The 13,067-nt window shown below is 33.1% G+C and overlaps 1 protein-coding gene across 1 annotated transcript in view; it reads left to right on the top strand.

Annotated features, from left to right (window-relative positions):
• Positions 1-13,067, top strand: part of Nbeal1 (neurobeachin like 1) — a 195,151-nt gene that overhangs the window by 143,549 nt on the left and 38,535 nt on the right. The window contains exons 37-42 of the mRNA XM_026405354.2: positions 1,658-1,806; positions 2,523-2,656; positions 3,728-3,829; positions 5,323-5,418; positions 5,975-6,099; positions 9,998-10,138. Of these exons, the coding sequence (XP_026261139.2) occupies positions 1,658-1,806; positions 2,523-2,656; positions 3,728-3,829; positions 5,323-5,418; positions 5,975-6,099; positions 9,998-10,138 (747 nt within the window). The remainder of the gene's footprint in view (positions 1-1,657; positions 1,807-2,522; positions 2,657-3,727; positions 3,830-5,322; positions 5,419-5,974; positions 6,100-9,997; positions 10,139-13,067) is intronic.

Genomic DNA, 13,067 nt, shown 5'->3' on the forward strand with positions numbered 1-13,067 from the left:
AGACTCATTAATTTTAAACTGAAGAACCAAAACATTCTCTGTTGTTGAATATAAATAACCTTCATTCTATTTTTTTCTTTTAAGTTACTCACTATTTCATTTATTGCTGTAAATATTGAAATTTCACTGTTTAAGAAAACATTCTTTCCAGCAATTTTTTTAATGCTCTAGCTTTAAATAAAGGGTTGTAATATTACCAGGTAAGTTGGTGATACTGGTAGAATATTCTCATGAAAATCTATTGGAAACAAAATTAGACTTAGCCATTGTTATCCTAGGCACAAGACATATGTGAAGTATCTTTTATGTATAATCAGTGTCTACCAATTAAAAAAAAAATCTAGGCCTAAAGAACAGCTGGATTAGGCCAATAATGTAGCTCAATGGTAGAGCAGTTGCCTGTCATGTGCAAGGCCGTGGTTCAATCCCCAGTACTACCAAAACAAAAACACACACTTGGCTTGGCTTGAGAGATTTTCCTGAATAACATTCTCCTGTGAAGGAGGGCTTCCCATTTTTTTTTTTTTTTTTTTACCTACCCAGCAATTAAAGTCACCTAGGCAACTGGAATAAACTCCCTTTCTAGTTACTCCTTCTAACAAATATAAATGATAACATTTCTTTAATACAAGGGTATGCAACAATAACTCTTTGTATTATTTCTACATCCTTTGTCAGGAGGATGCTCTAATGGTGATGCTCTAGTTTTAATTAGTCTCACAATCTCTTTTACAGTTTAAAAATCGTAATTAGATGCTGAGCACAGTAGTACATTCCTGTAATCCCAACTAGTTCAAGGTCAACCTCAGCAACATAGAAGACCCATCTCAAGGCTGAAGATGTAGCTCAGATGAAGAGCACTAGCTTTGCATGCTCAAAGTCCCTTGTTCAATCCTTAGTACCTGGGGGCGGGGGGAGGGGGGACAAAAGTCAGAGTAAAATAAAGGTATTGTGTCCCTCTACAACTAAAATATATTTTTAAAAAGTACTTAAAATTATCTACAAAACACCACTAAATGGGCTGGGGCTGGCCCAGTGGCAGAGTGCATGCCTAGCATGTGTAAGGCACTGGATTCAATCCTTAGCACCCCATGAAAATAAACGAATAAAATAAAGGCATCTGTCCATATATAGCTACAAAAATAATTTAAAAAAACACTAATAATATGCTCTTTTATTCACAGATTTATATATTCCCTGGGTCAATTCATGTGCTCCAGAACACAGAAATATTATCTCCAGTAAAACTAAAATGACGTCATGACCAATGTTGCTGCATTGTTAAAACTTTATTTCATTTGTTTGTTTATTTTTATATGGTGCTGAGGATCTTACCCAGTGTCTCAAACATGTTAGGCAAATGCTCTACCAGTTTGCCACATCCAAGCCCTATTCCTACATTTTTAACTGTCTTCTGCCTGTTGTATTATTTACTGTTTTGCTTAAATGGGTCATATAAAATTAAAATGTGAAGCATATTGTTCATGAAATTGAATCATTGGACAATAAAATTAATATTTAAGTAATTTAATATGAACTAGAGTGTTTCTTATAGGTATTTCACTATGTTTATATACATAAGGTTTATTTTTTTCCATTTAAGCAGGATAAATTGATGGGTGGAGTTTTTATTTATTTATTTTTTAAATATGTTTAGTGATGAGAAAGAAGAGCAGGATCAAAAAGAAAAATTGGTGTTGACAGAAGACTGTGAATTGATTACAATAATTGATGTAATTCCTGGCAGATTAGAAATCACTACACAACACATTTACTTCCATGATGGCAGCATTGAAAAAGAAGATGGTAAGGAGTTCTGGGGAAATAATTTATGTTCAATAATTAAATATCCAGTTTAATCATGAATAAGAAGAATATAATAAGATGGGACAGTGAAAGTGTAGTCTGTTGTGTAAAATTAAAAATGGTAACTCATTATGGATTTAAATTTATTCAATGTTAAAGGGGGAATACTTTTATGTTTTATTTACTTTGAAAGACTCAGCTTGAGGGGATTTTAATAAACTTAAGTTGTAAAAGATAATCTTAATTTTTCATACCTTTGAAAGTATACTTACTCTTATAAATTTCTTACCTAATCCTTCATGTAATAATAAAAGGCTGATTATATCTTTACAATACCAACATAGAAGTCTGGGTTTATAGCTCAGAAGTAGAGCACTTGCCTAGCATGTTTGAGGCACTGGGTTTGATTCTTAGCACTGTGTATAAATAAATAAATAAAACAAAGGTCCATTGATAACTAAAAACTTTTTTAAATGAATAAAATGTCAACATTAAAAAGGTTTCTAAGATAGAATATATTTTCTATTCTCGTGGGTAAGCAGTAGAAGAGCTATAGAACTTTTAAAATAGTTTTAAAAGAAATAGTTTAAACATCCTTTAAATTTAATAAATGGTTTTATAATCGACAATCCCTTTTCCCTAAGTGCTACCTTGACAGGAACAAGAAGATACTTTCTGCGTATGAGTAATTTAAAAGATTTTTTTTCTATTTTCAGGAGTAGGTTTTGATTTCAAGTGGCCTCATTCTCAAATTCGTGAGATTCACTTACGGCGCTACAACTTAAGGAGATCAGCTCTTGAAATTTTTCATGTTGATCAATCCAACTATTTTCTAAATTTCAAGAAGGAGGTATGCTACCTTTCTGACAATCCCAAAGTATTAGCTTGAAGTCATTTTCCAGCTAGTAAGCTCTAATGGGACTTTGGTCCAACTAAAGTTCAAAAGTAAATTTTATTACTTTATATTTATATAGCTTTGAATGATTCACTACACAGTTAAGGTAGAAATTATGTTTATTACAAATAAAAGTTACTAAATTGTTCTATTTTCCAAAATGATAGGAAATAACAAAGCTAATTTTTTTATTATTGTTTTAGTTGTAGTTGGACACAACACTTTATTTTATTTATTTATTTTTATGTGGTGCTGAGGATCGAACCCAGGGCCTTGCACATGCTAGGCAAGGGACCTACCGCTGAGCCACAACCCCAGCCCACAGAACTAAATTTCAGCCAGACTTGAGCAAGTTTTCTAATTCAAATCTAATGCTTTTTCCATTATACAGTACAATTTTTGCAAAAGCTAGATGGTGTAACTTTACCAACTGCCATTTTATGTTGCTATATCAAAATATCTGAGACCAAGTAATTTAAAAGAATAGAAGTTAATTTGGCTTGTAATTTTGTAGGCTAGGAAGTTCGAGTAGAGAAGTTAAAACCGTAATCCACTGTTTACATGACATGTCTAGAATAAGCAAACCCGTAAAGGTAGAAAGTAGAAGATAGGAAAGGCAGCAGAATACAACAGACACTAGTATGGCAGTAGGTAAAAACGTGGATGTGTAACCGATGTGATTCTGCAATCTGTATATGGGGTAAAAATGGGAGTTCATAACCCACTTGAATCAAATGTATGACATATAATATGTCAAGAGCTTTGTAATGTTTTGAACAACTAATTAAAAAAAGAAAATAGACTTGTGGTGTTAAGGAGATAAAGAGGCAGAACTGGGAATAACTACTAATAAGGGTTTTCTGTTGATGGGGGAGTGATGAAAATTTTCTAAAGCTAGATAATGGGGATAGTTGCATAGCTCTGATTATACTAAAAGGGTGAATTGTATCTCAATAAAGCTGTTACAAAGACTATAACCCAAGTTTGTTGAGCAGTTTTTAAACTACACAATGGTATATTTTGTAGGTTAGAAACAAAGTATATAGTAGGCTGTTGTCACTTCATTCTCCAAATAGTTATGGAACAAGATCACCACAGGAATTATTCAAAGCATCAGGATTGACACAGGTAGGGAATTTTTGAGTCACTGTGTTCATTTTATATCAGAAATTTTTCTTAAGAGTAAAACTTGATTCTTGCAGTTATTTTCTTTTGATTATTACAACTATTATTCTTTCATTAAGTCTGATCTTTTGAATTCTTTAAATCTTCTTTTGTTTCCTTCACATATACCAATTTCTTATCCCTTCAGCTGCCATATCATTCATTTTATGGGTATACCCTTTAGTAACTTTGTCTTTTTAAACAAATAATATGGACTTTTAGTTTTTAAATAAAAATAGTACATGAGTGAAGAAGAAAAAAAAAGAAAAAGAGGAAAAGAGGCCTGGAAAAGGTAAACAAAAAAATTGCCCTTTTACCAGCTAATGCTAAATAATGCTCTCTTGAATTATATTTCCACTTATATCTCAATATTTTTTGAATTTGTACTTCTAGAACCCAAAGGAAAGCTGTTAGTTTTTGCTTTCTAGGATTGTTAGTTGTTTCTTAATCAGAATAGCTCTCTTTTTCCTGACAGATATTCATCTTTCTTAAGTTTTTGTCTCATTCTAGAGTTATCAGCAGTTCTTTCTCTTTTTTCTTTATTTTTGGTGCTGGAGATTGAACCCAGGGCCTCATGTGTGCTAAACCTTACCGTGAGCTATATACAATACCAGTCATGTTACTATTGCCAGTGAAATAAGCTTTACTTAATAAAGTACATTCTCTTTTGCCTATATAATATACTTGATTAAGTATTGATTCTTCAACCTGGCATTTAAAACAGTTGGGCATTCTTTAAGTGTAAATATATGTAATTGCGTGTGTGTGTGTGTGTGTGTGTGTGTGTGTGTGTGTGTTCTATTTCTCACTGTTCACTATATGTTTTGCTTAAGGTCCATGGTAAAGTTAATACTAATCTGTCAGCAAAACTCAAGCATGCTCCCACTGTGTATAGTAATTAGAAGGCTAGGTATAGGGAGGCAGTTCATCAGAAACAATGATTATCTCTTTCCTTAGAAAATTTTCTACCTAATAGGTAAAATCTCATCTACAATTGCTTTATAATGATAGTTTTCTTTGGATAGCTAATATACTGTTGAAGTAATACTAGCTTATGGTATATTAAGTTTTACCATATTAAGGGTAGTTTTAGTATATCACAATAATGTTTTTTAATAAATATACTTATGTAAGTTTTCAAGTACGATGGTCCTTTGAAAATTTAAAATTTTAAGATATTCAAATAAAGCATTTAAAGACTAAATTCTTATCAAAGACTCCTTAGACTATATTATAAAATTTATGTTCAGTTTTTGTTTACTAGAAATATATTTTAAAAGGAAACAAAAAGTGAGGAAAATTGATTTATTTCCATTTTAAGCTTCTTTTTATCCATTTATCAAGTAGGTAGAGATAATGTTCACAAAAGATTGTGTTGGTCTTGTTGGTAATACTTGCCAGTTTCTAAGAGAGATAGATTATATAATTCTGTTATTGCTCTTTTTCATACTGTCTAGAAATGGGTGAACAGAGAGATATCAAATTTTGACTACCTCATTCAAATAAATACAATAGCAGGACGAACCTATAATGACCTTGCACAATATCCTGTGGTAAGTTTTGTAAAAATGTCATAAATATTAAATTACCTTTCAGTTTTATAATATAGAAAATTATACGCATGATCCTTTTTTATTTTTTAATATATGTATCTGGGGACTGGGGCATAACTCAGTGATAGAATGCTTGCCTTGTATGTTTGACCGCCTGAGTTTGATTCCTAGTGCAGCGTACACAAGCATACACACACTCACACACAGGTATAAACACACCCTTGTTACCTTTATGTATATTTTCTCCCCTGATATTTTCAAGAAATATATAAATATGAAGAATAATGAAAAAGTAAAAGCCATTTTCTTTTACTTCATTGAAAATGTTCCAATGGAATTATAGAAAATACTCTGTTGAACTAAACATGAATATTTTCTTTATTCCTAGCAGTGCAAAAAAAGATGAATATTTAAAATATTTAAAGTATTTGCAATAAGGAAAGGTATTTTTAGAGACTATATCTTTCTGTCTTTATGTAAGCATTTGATATCGAATATGGGGATATTAGCTTCTCTAGTAAGGAATGTCTAAGTTGTAAATTGTGACTTTTTTTAGTTTCCTTGGATTTTACAAGATTATACTTCAGAAGAGTTGGATCTTAATAACCCCACTGTATTTCGAGATCTTTCCAAACCAATTGGAGTAGTTAATGATAAAAATGCCAAAGCTATGAGAGAAAAGTAAGTGTTTTATAACCCTTTTTAGGAAAACTCTGTTTATTTGAATTTGTATTGATTTTTTTGAATTTGTATTGATTTCTTCCAAGATCAACCAAATGTTATCTGTTTTTAATGTATGACTAATTTTGATAATCAGTATGATAATCGCTTCACTAAATTTTCTTAAGTATTTTGGTAGCTCTTCAAGTAATTATATTTCTGTTGATTTTCTTTCTTCACCAAAGTTAAATTGCTATTGCCCCCAAATGCTTTTCATCTTCAAGTAAATATACGCTAATATGTAGTAGGTTTTTGAAATTTTTTATCTCAGATAGTTATTTTAGATTTCATAACTTACTAGTACAATATGTATAAACATTCATCTGATATATTTTGAAAAAATACAAAATTAATACTAATCTATTATTCAAAATAACATCAATGAAGAATAATGAAATGAGTAAAAATTTAGAAAATAATTTTATTAAGAAAAGCAAAATTTTATGGTAGTTCCATTTATTCATGATCTACCCCAGGAGCTCAAATTATCCTTTATAAGCAGCTTATAGAAGATGACAGGGTAGATCATGAAGAAATGTTCATCATTGCTAGCAATTAGAGAAATGCAAGTCAAAACTACTCTTAAGATTTCATCTCATTCCAGTCAGAATGGCAGCTATTATGAATACAAACAACAATAAGTGTTGGTGAGGATGTGGGGGAAAAGATGCATTCATACACTGCTAGTGGGACTGCTAGTTGGTGCAGCCAGTATGGAAAGCAGATTCCTTGGAAAATTGGGAATGGAACTACCATTTGACTCATCTATCCCTGTCCTTGGTCTTTACCCAAAGGATTTAAAAAACAGTATACTACAGGGGCACAGCCACATCAATGTTTGTAGCAGCACAATTCACAATAGCTGAACTGTGGAACCAACCTAGATACCCTTCAATAGATGAATGGATAAAAAAAATGTGGCATATATACACAATGGATATTACCCAGCAATAAAAGAGAATAAAATCATAGCATTTGCAGGTAAATGGATGGAGTTAGAGAATATCACACTAAGTGAAGTTAGCCAATCCCAGAAAAACAAATGTTGAATGTTTTCTCTGTTATAAGGAGGCTGATTCATAGTGGGGTAGGGAAGGGGAGCATGGGAGGAATAGATAAACTCTAGATAGGGTAGAGGGGTGGGAGAGGAAGGGAGGGGCATGGGGTTAGCAAGGATGGTGAAATGTAATGGACATCATTATCCAAAGTACATGTATGAGGACACAAATTGGTGTGAATATTCTTTGTATACAACCAGAGATATAAAAAATTTGTGCTCTGTATGTGTAGTATGAATTGTAATGCATTCCGCTGTCATATATAAATTTTAAATAATTAATAAGAAAAAGAATAATTTGATATTAATGTCCCTTCTTTTCCCTGTAAATTTGTGAATGACTTCAGATTTCTACTAATGAGGGCAATGAACTCTCTTATAGATTAATTCGAAAGTAGACTATGAATTTTTCTTTTCACTTTTTCTTTGCCATCTTTCCCAGTATTTTCTTCATTATGTTTAATGTTTTTATTTGATTTACCAAGGGAGCTTTGTTGTATATTTGTGTATTCTGTCACTGTCACTAGTCAGACTTTTTTTTTTCCTGACAATAATCAAAAGTTTTGTTTTCAACAAACATCCCACAGGGAATACTTAATATAAATAGCTTATTTTATTGGTATTCAAGGCTACAACTTGTTCTAAAGTTTGATGGTCTTATTTTTGCATGTGAACAAATGACCTTGACAAATTACTTTTTATTCCATTGAATAGTAAGTTGCCCTAAACTTGATGAACTGATTACAGTTATCCCTTGGTATCCATGGGGATTGGTTCCAGGACCCCAGCAAATATGAAATTCTGTAAATGATTGTTTCTTATATAAAATGGCTTAGTATTTGCATATACTCTTCTTGCACATCTTCCTATATAGTTTACCTAGTCTCTAGATTACTTATAATATCTCATACACTGTAAATAGTTGCTATATTATATTGTTTAAGGAATGGCAAGGAAAAATGTCTGTACATGTTCAGTACAGACAAAATTTTTTCCTTAATATTTTCAATCTGTAGTTGGTTGAATCTGAAGATGCAGAACCTGTGGATTCAAATAACTGACTATACTGCTTTGGTTTAAAAAATTCATGGTTTATTTCTTCCAAAACACAGTTCATTCCTTTTTTTTTAAGATGTTGATGGACCTTTATTTTATTCATTTATTTATATGTGGTGCTGATATAAGGAGGCTGATTCATAGTGAGGTAGGGAAGGGGAGCATGGTGCTAGCAACCCAGTGCCTCACACCTGCTAGGCAAGCGCTCTACCACCAAACCACAACCCCAGCCCACTATTCATTCTTATTCATATTTTATATACACTAATTCACATGTCGTCATTCAGATCAATCATACATGTATTAATGATAAGCTTGCAGAATCACTGTATATCCATTGCTAATAATCTTGTTTAGCCTTTTTTCCTATATATCATCTCCTGTTTCTTTTACATTTGGATTACTTTTTTTTTTTTTAATTCTTTTTTTTTTAAGAGAGAGTGAGAGAGGAGAGAGAGAGAGAAAGAGAGAGAGAGAGAGAGAGAGAGAGAGAGAATTTTTAACGTTTTATTTCTTAGTGTTCGGCGGACACAACATCTTTGTTGGTATGTGGTGCTGAGGATCGAACCCGGGCCGCACGCATGCCAGGCGAGCGCGCTACCGCTTGAGCCACATCCCCAGCCCTTACATTTGGATTACTAAGCTTTTATTTTCTACCAGTTTTTTTATTAGTATTCCATATATTTGTCCATTAACTTGGCCACAGAAGGATATCTTATTATCACATTGCATATAACAGAAAAAATGGAACTAATCTAAATGTCTAAAAATAAAGAAATAGTTGATCTGTGGCACATTTTTACAGTCCAATTCCACCTATCCATTAAAAACATCATTTTGGGGGCTGGGGATGTGGCTCAGTGGTAGAGTGCTTGGCTAGCATGTGTGAGGCACTGGGTTAAATTCTCAGCACCACATAAAAATGAATACATAAAATAAAGGTATTGTGTCTATCTACAACTAAAAAACTAAAAAAACATCATTTGGAAAGATGTTAATAGATTCAGATTATTAAAATTTAAGATTTATGTATTAAATATTATGTACATATTTTTCCTGCAGTACTAAGGATCAAAACCAGGTGCTGTGCCCTTTCTAGGCAGGGCTGTACCACTGAGCTACATCCCTAGCCCTTTTTTAAAAATTTATTTTGAGACAAGATTTCATTTAATTGCCCTAACCTGGCCTTGAACCTGTGATCCTCCTTCCTTAGACTTCTGAATACTGGGATTATAGGTATGCATCACTATTTCTAACTATGTATAACACTTTTATGTTGAAAAATATTTGCATGGCTAGAAGTGTAGCTCAGTGGTAGAACATTTTCCTAGTGTGTGCAAGAATCTGAATTTGATCCCCCATGCTAACAGAAAGAAAAACTGTATATTAACTTATACATTGGAAGAGACAAATATTCATCAAGTTAATGGTAATTATCTCTTAAGAGTGGAATTATAGTTGAAGTATTTTAATTCTGCTTTATAATTTTCCACAGTGAACGTATAGTATTATTATATAATACAAATTTTTTTCAGAATCCCATGTTGGTGATGTTGTTTGGAAGAAAGTATTAAGGAATAAAACTTTTCCCATATGTTTATATGACATGATGCTACAAATACATAGTTTGATAATGAAGCATATAAACAATGATTTTTTAAAAAAAAACTGTTTTCATCCCATTAACTTAGATCCTCTTGTGTAATTTTGCTATTATGGTTATAAAACTGTAGTTTCTTTTTTTAGATATGAAAATTTTGAGGATCCTATGGGAACAATTGATAAATTTCATTATGGAACTCACTATTCCAACTCTGCGGGGGTCATGCACTATCTCATTCGTGTAGAACCATTCACCACCCTCCACATCCAGCTTCAGAGTGGAAGGTATGCTTGGGGTAAATAAGCTATTTTCTTACAAATGTGTCAGTGTCACACTGTTTGCCTTGAAATCATGTGCTCTGTAACAGGGTCGTATCATTTTAATTCTTCTCTACTAGGCTTTGATTCAGATAAAATGACCAAACAGTTTGAGAATGATTCACTCAAACTGACTAATAGAAATGACTTTTCAGGAGAATTCTTTTTTTGCTATTATCCCAGTTTATTTTGGGGATCCTACTGTTTTGAAGAATTCATCATAGATTTAGAATTAGAGTTGATTTAGAGCTAAATCTAAGCTACCTACAGAGTCGAAGCTCACCAATGCTCATGTAATCATCTTTAGAATATTTATCAAAGAAACAGAAAGAAGTAGCAATGTGGGACTCTTATAGCAACTGTCTTTGATACCACAGTATTCACATGTTATCTGTGAATATCACAACTTACCGGGCTGGGGATGTGGCTCAAGCGGTAGCGCGCTCGCCTGGCATGCGAGCGGCCCGAGTTCGATCCTCAGCACCACAAACAAACAAAGATGTTGTGTCCGCCAAGAACTAAAAATAAATAAATATTAAAAAAAAAAAGAGTCTCCTCTACAAACTTCAAAAATATTTAAAAAAAAAAAAAACAACTTACCTTTATTTCATGTTTTCCTATAAACTAACTTCTCTGTGAATCCTTTTTACTTAATGCATCCTCCAATAGCTCCTACTTATGTGTATTTTGTCTCTGTGTTGCTTTATTCCTTACAGGTTTGTCTTCCTCACCTTTTCAGAAACTATATATATACACTGCCCATACTGTTTTCTTTCCTGTGTAGTTTGTTTCTCATACAATTATCCTGTAGCTTCTATCCCTGTCTTAAACTTTGGTTTTAAGAAGAGGCTCTGTCCCAAGATCATTTAACGTCACTAAAGTGTTAACATTTACCATGATAGTGGCTAATTTTTCCTACATAAGATGTAATGAAGTTTAAATGGGATTTCAGCCTTTTTATGATTTTATGAATGATTTTTACAGAGCTTAAATCAATTCTATTTTAACTTCAGAGGATACCATCAAGAAAGTGAAAATCTAATAAAGGACTTATATCTAAAATTTAGCTCTAAAATACATAAATAAGCCTTAAAACTAAATAATAGACAATTCAATTTAAAAATGGACAAAGAGGCCAGGTACAGTGGTGAATGTCTGTAATACCAGCAATTCAGGAGGCTGAGGCAGGAGGATCACAAGGATAGCCTTGGCAACTTGGCAAGATGTTGTTGGGTTCACAAAATACGTATACGATGGTGTGAGAGGGAAGGGAAGAAAAAAAAAGAGAGAGATAAGTGTCACAGTAGAATGGGTAGAGAATAGTGATGGGAGGGGAGGGAAAGGGAGGGTGGGATAGAAAGGGCAGCAGAATACAACTGACACTAGGATTGCTGTATTGTATACACATGGATGTATAACTAATGTGATCCTGCAATTTGTACATATGGAAAAATGAGAATTCATACCCTATATGAATCGAATGTATGATATGTCAAGATCATTGTATTGTCTTGAGCAATTAATAAAAATAAATAAATAAAATGTAAAAAGAGCTACACAATGGGCCACATATTTCATAATTTATGTGAACTGTACAAAATGGACAAATCTGTGGAGTCAGAAAGTAGATTTGTAGGTGCCAAAGTTGGGAATAAGGTGAATGGGAAAAGATGCTAATATATACTGTTTTAGTCAGCTTTTCTGCCACCATGACCAAAACACCTGACAAGAACAACAATGAGGAGGAAAGGTTTATTTGGGGCTCATAGTTCTAGATTTCTGGGTCCACATTTGGCTGCATCTGTTTTTCTGGCCCCAAGGTGAGGCAGAACAGCACAGTAGAAGGGTATGGTGGAAGAGAGCAGCTCAAAATGTGGCACCAGGAAACAGAGCTCTGCTCACCCAGATCAAAATATAAACCCCAAAGGCACCACCTCAGTGACCCACCTCCTCCAGCCATACCCTACAAGCCTACAGTTCCCCTGACCCCCATAATCCATGTCACTAGATTAATGTACTGATTATATTAGGGTTCTTACAACCCAGTTATTTCACCTCTAACTTCTTGCATTGTCTCACACATGAGCTTTTTTGGGGGGTGGGGTGGGGGTACAGTGATGGAGATTGAACCCAGGGGCTTGTGCATGCAAGGCAAACACTCTACCAACTGAGCTACATCCCCAGCACTCACACATGAGCTTTTGGGGGACACTTCATATCTGTACCATAATAGGTACACTGTTTCTTCTTGGAGCAATGAGAATGTTCTAAAATTAATTGTGTTTTTGGTTGCCCAACTAGGATTATACTAAATTAAATCATCAAATTGTCCACTTAAAATGAATGAATCATATGCTAGTTCTATCTCAATTAACTTTACACCTCTTCTTAAATGTGGGTAGGCCAGTGTTAGACTTTATAAGCTAATTTCTGTTATTAGATTCAAAGTTCTCGTAAGATCAATTCTTCTCAAACTTACATTAATAGGCATTTAAAAAACAGAGGGAGAGCCAAGTTAGTCATTGTGTCACTTTTTTTCTTTTATCAGGGACTTAACTTTTTAGACTTAGGTCATTATTACTAAAGTAAAACCCAGGTATATAATATCAAAGGAAATAAAGCAGAAGGGTTTATGTTTTTTTGTGATTAAGGAAAGCATAGTACAATTGCAGCATTACCACTTGAACTTTCTCCAGCTACCATATGCTCTAACTACCCGTGATGAAACCTAAAGTAAAATTAATTAAAAGTTAAATAAAATTAAGCTAATAGTATATGCAAGTAATATATAAAAGCTTCAGCCACAGAGGTGTGTCCCTAATTTACCCTTTAGTTTTGAGAAGAGTTTCTATTGAGGATTCATACATCAAGGATTAAGTTAGCATTCCTATAAATC

This window comes from Urocitellus parryii, chromosome 1 (genome assembly GCF_045843805.1).
Source record: "Urocitellus parryii isolate mUroPar1 chromosome 1, mUroPar1.hap1, whole genome shotgun sequence".
Classification (NCBI taxonomy): domain Eukaryota; kingdom Metazoa; phylum Chordata; class Mammalia; order Rodentia; family Sciuridae; genus Urocitellus; species Urocitellus parryii.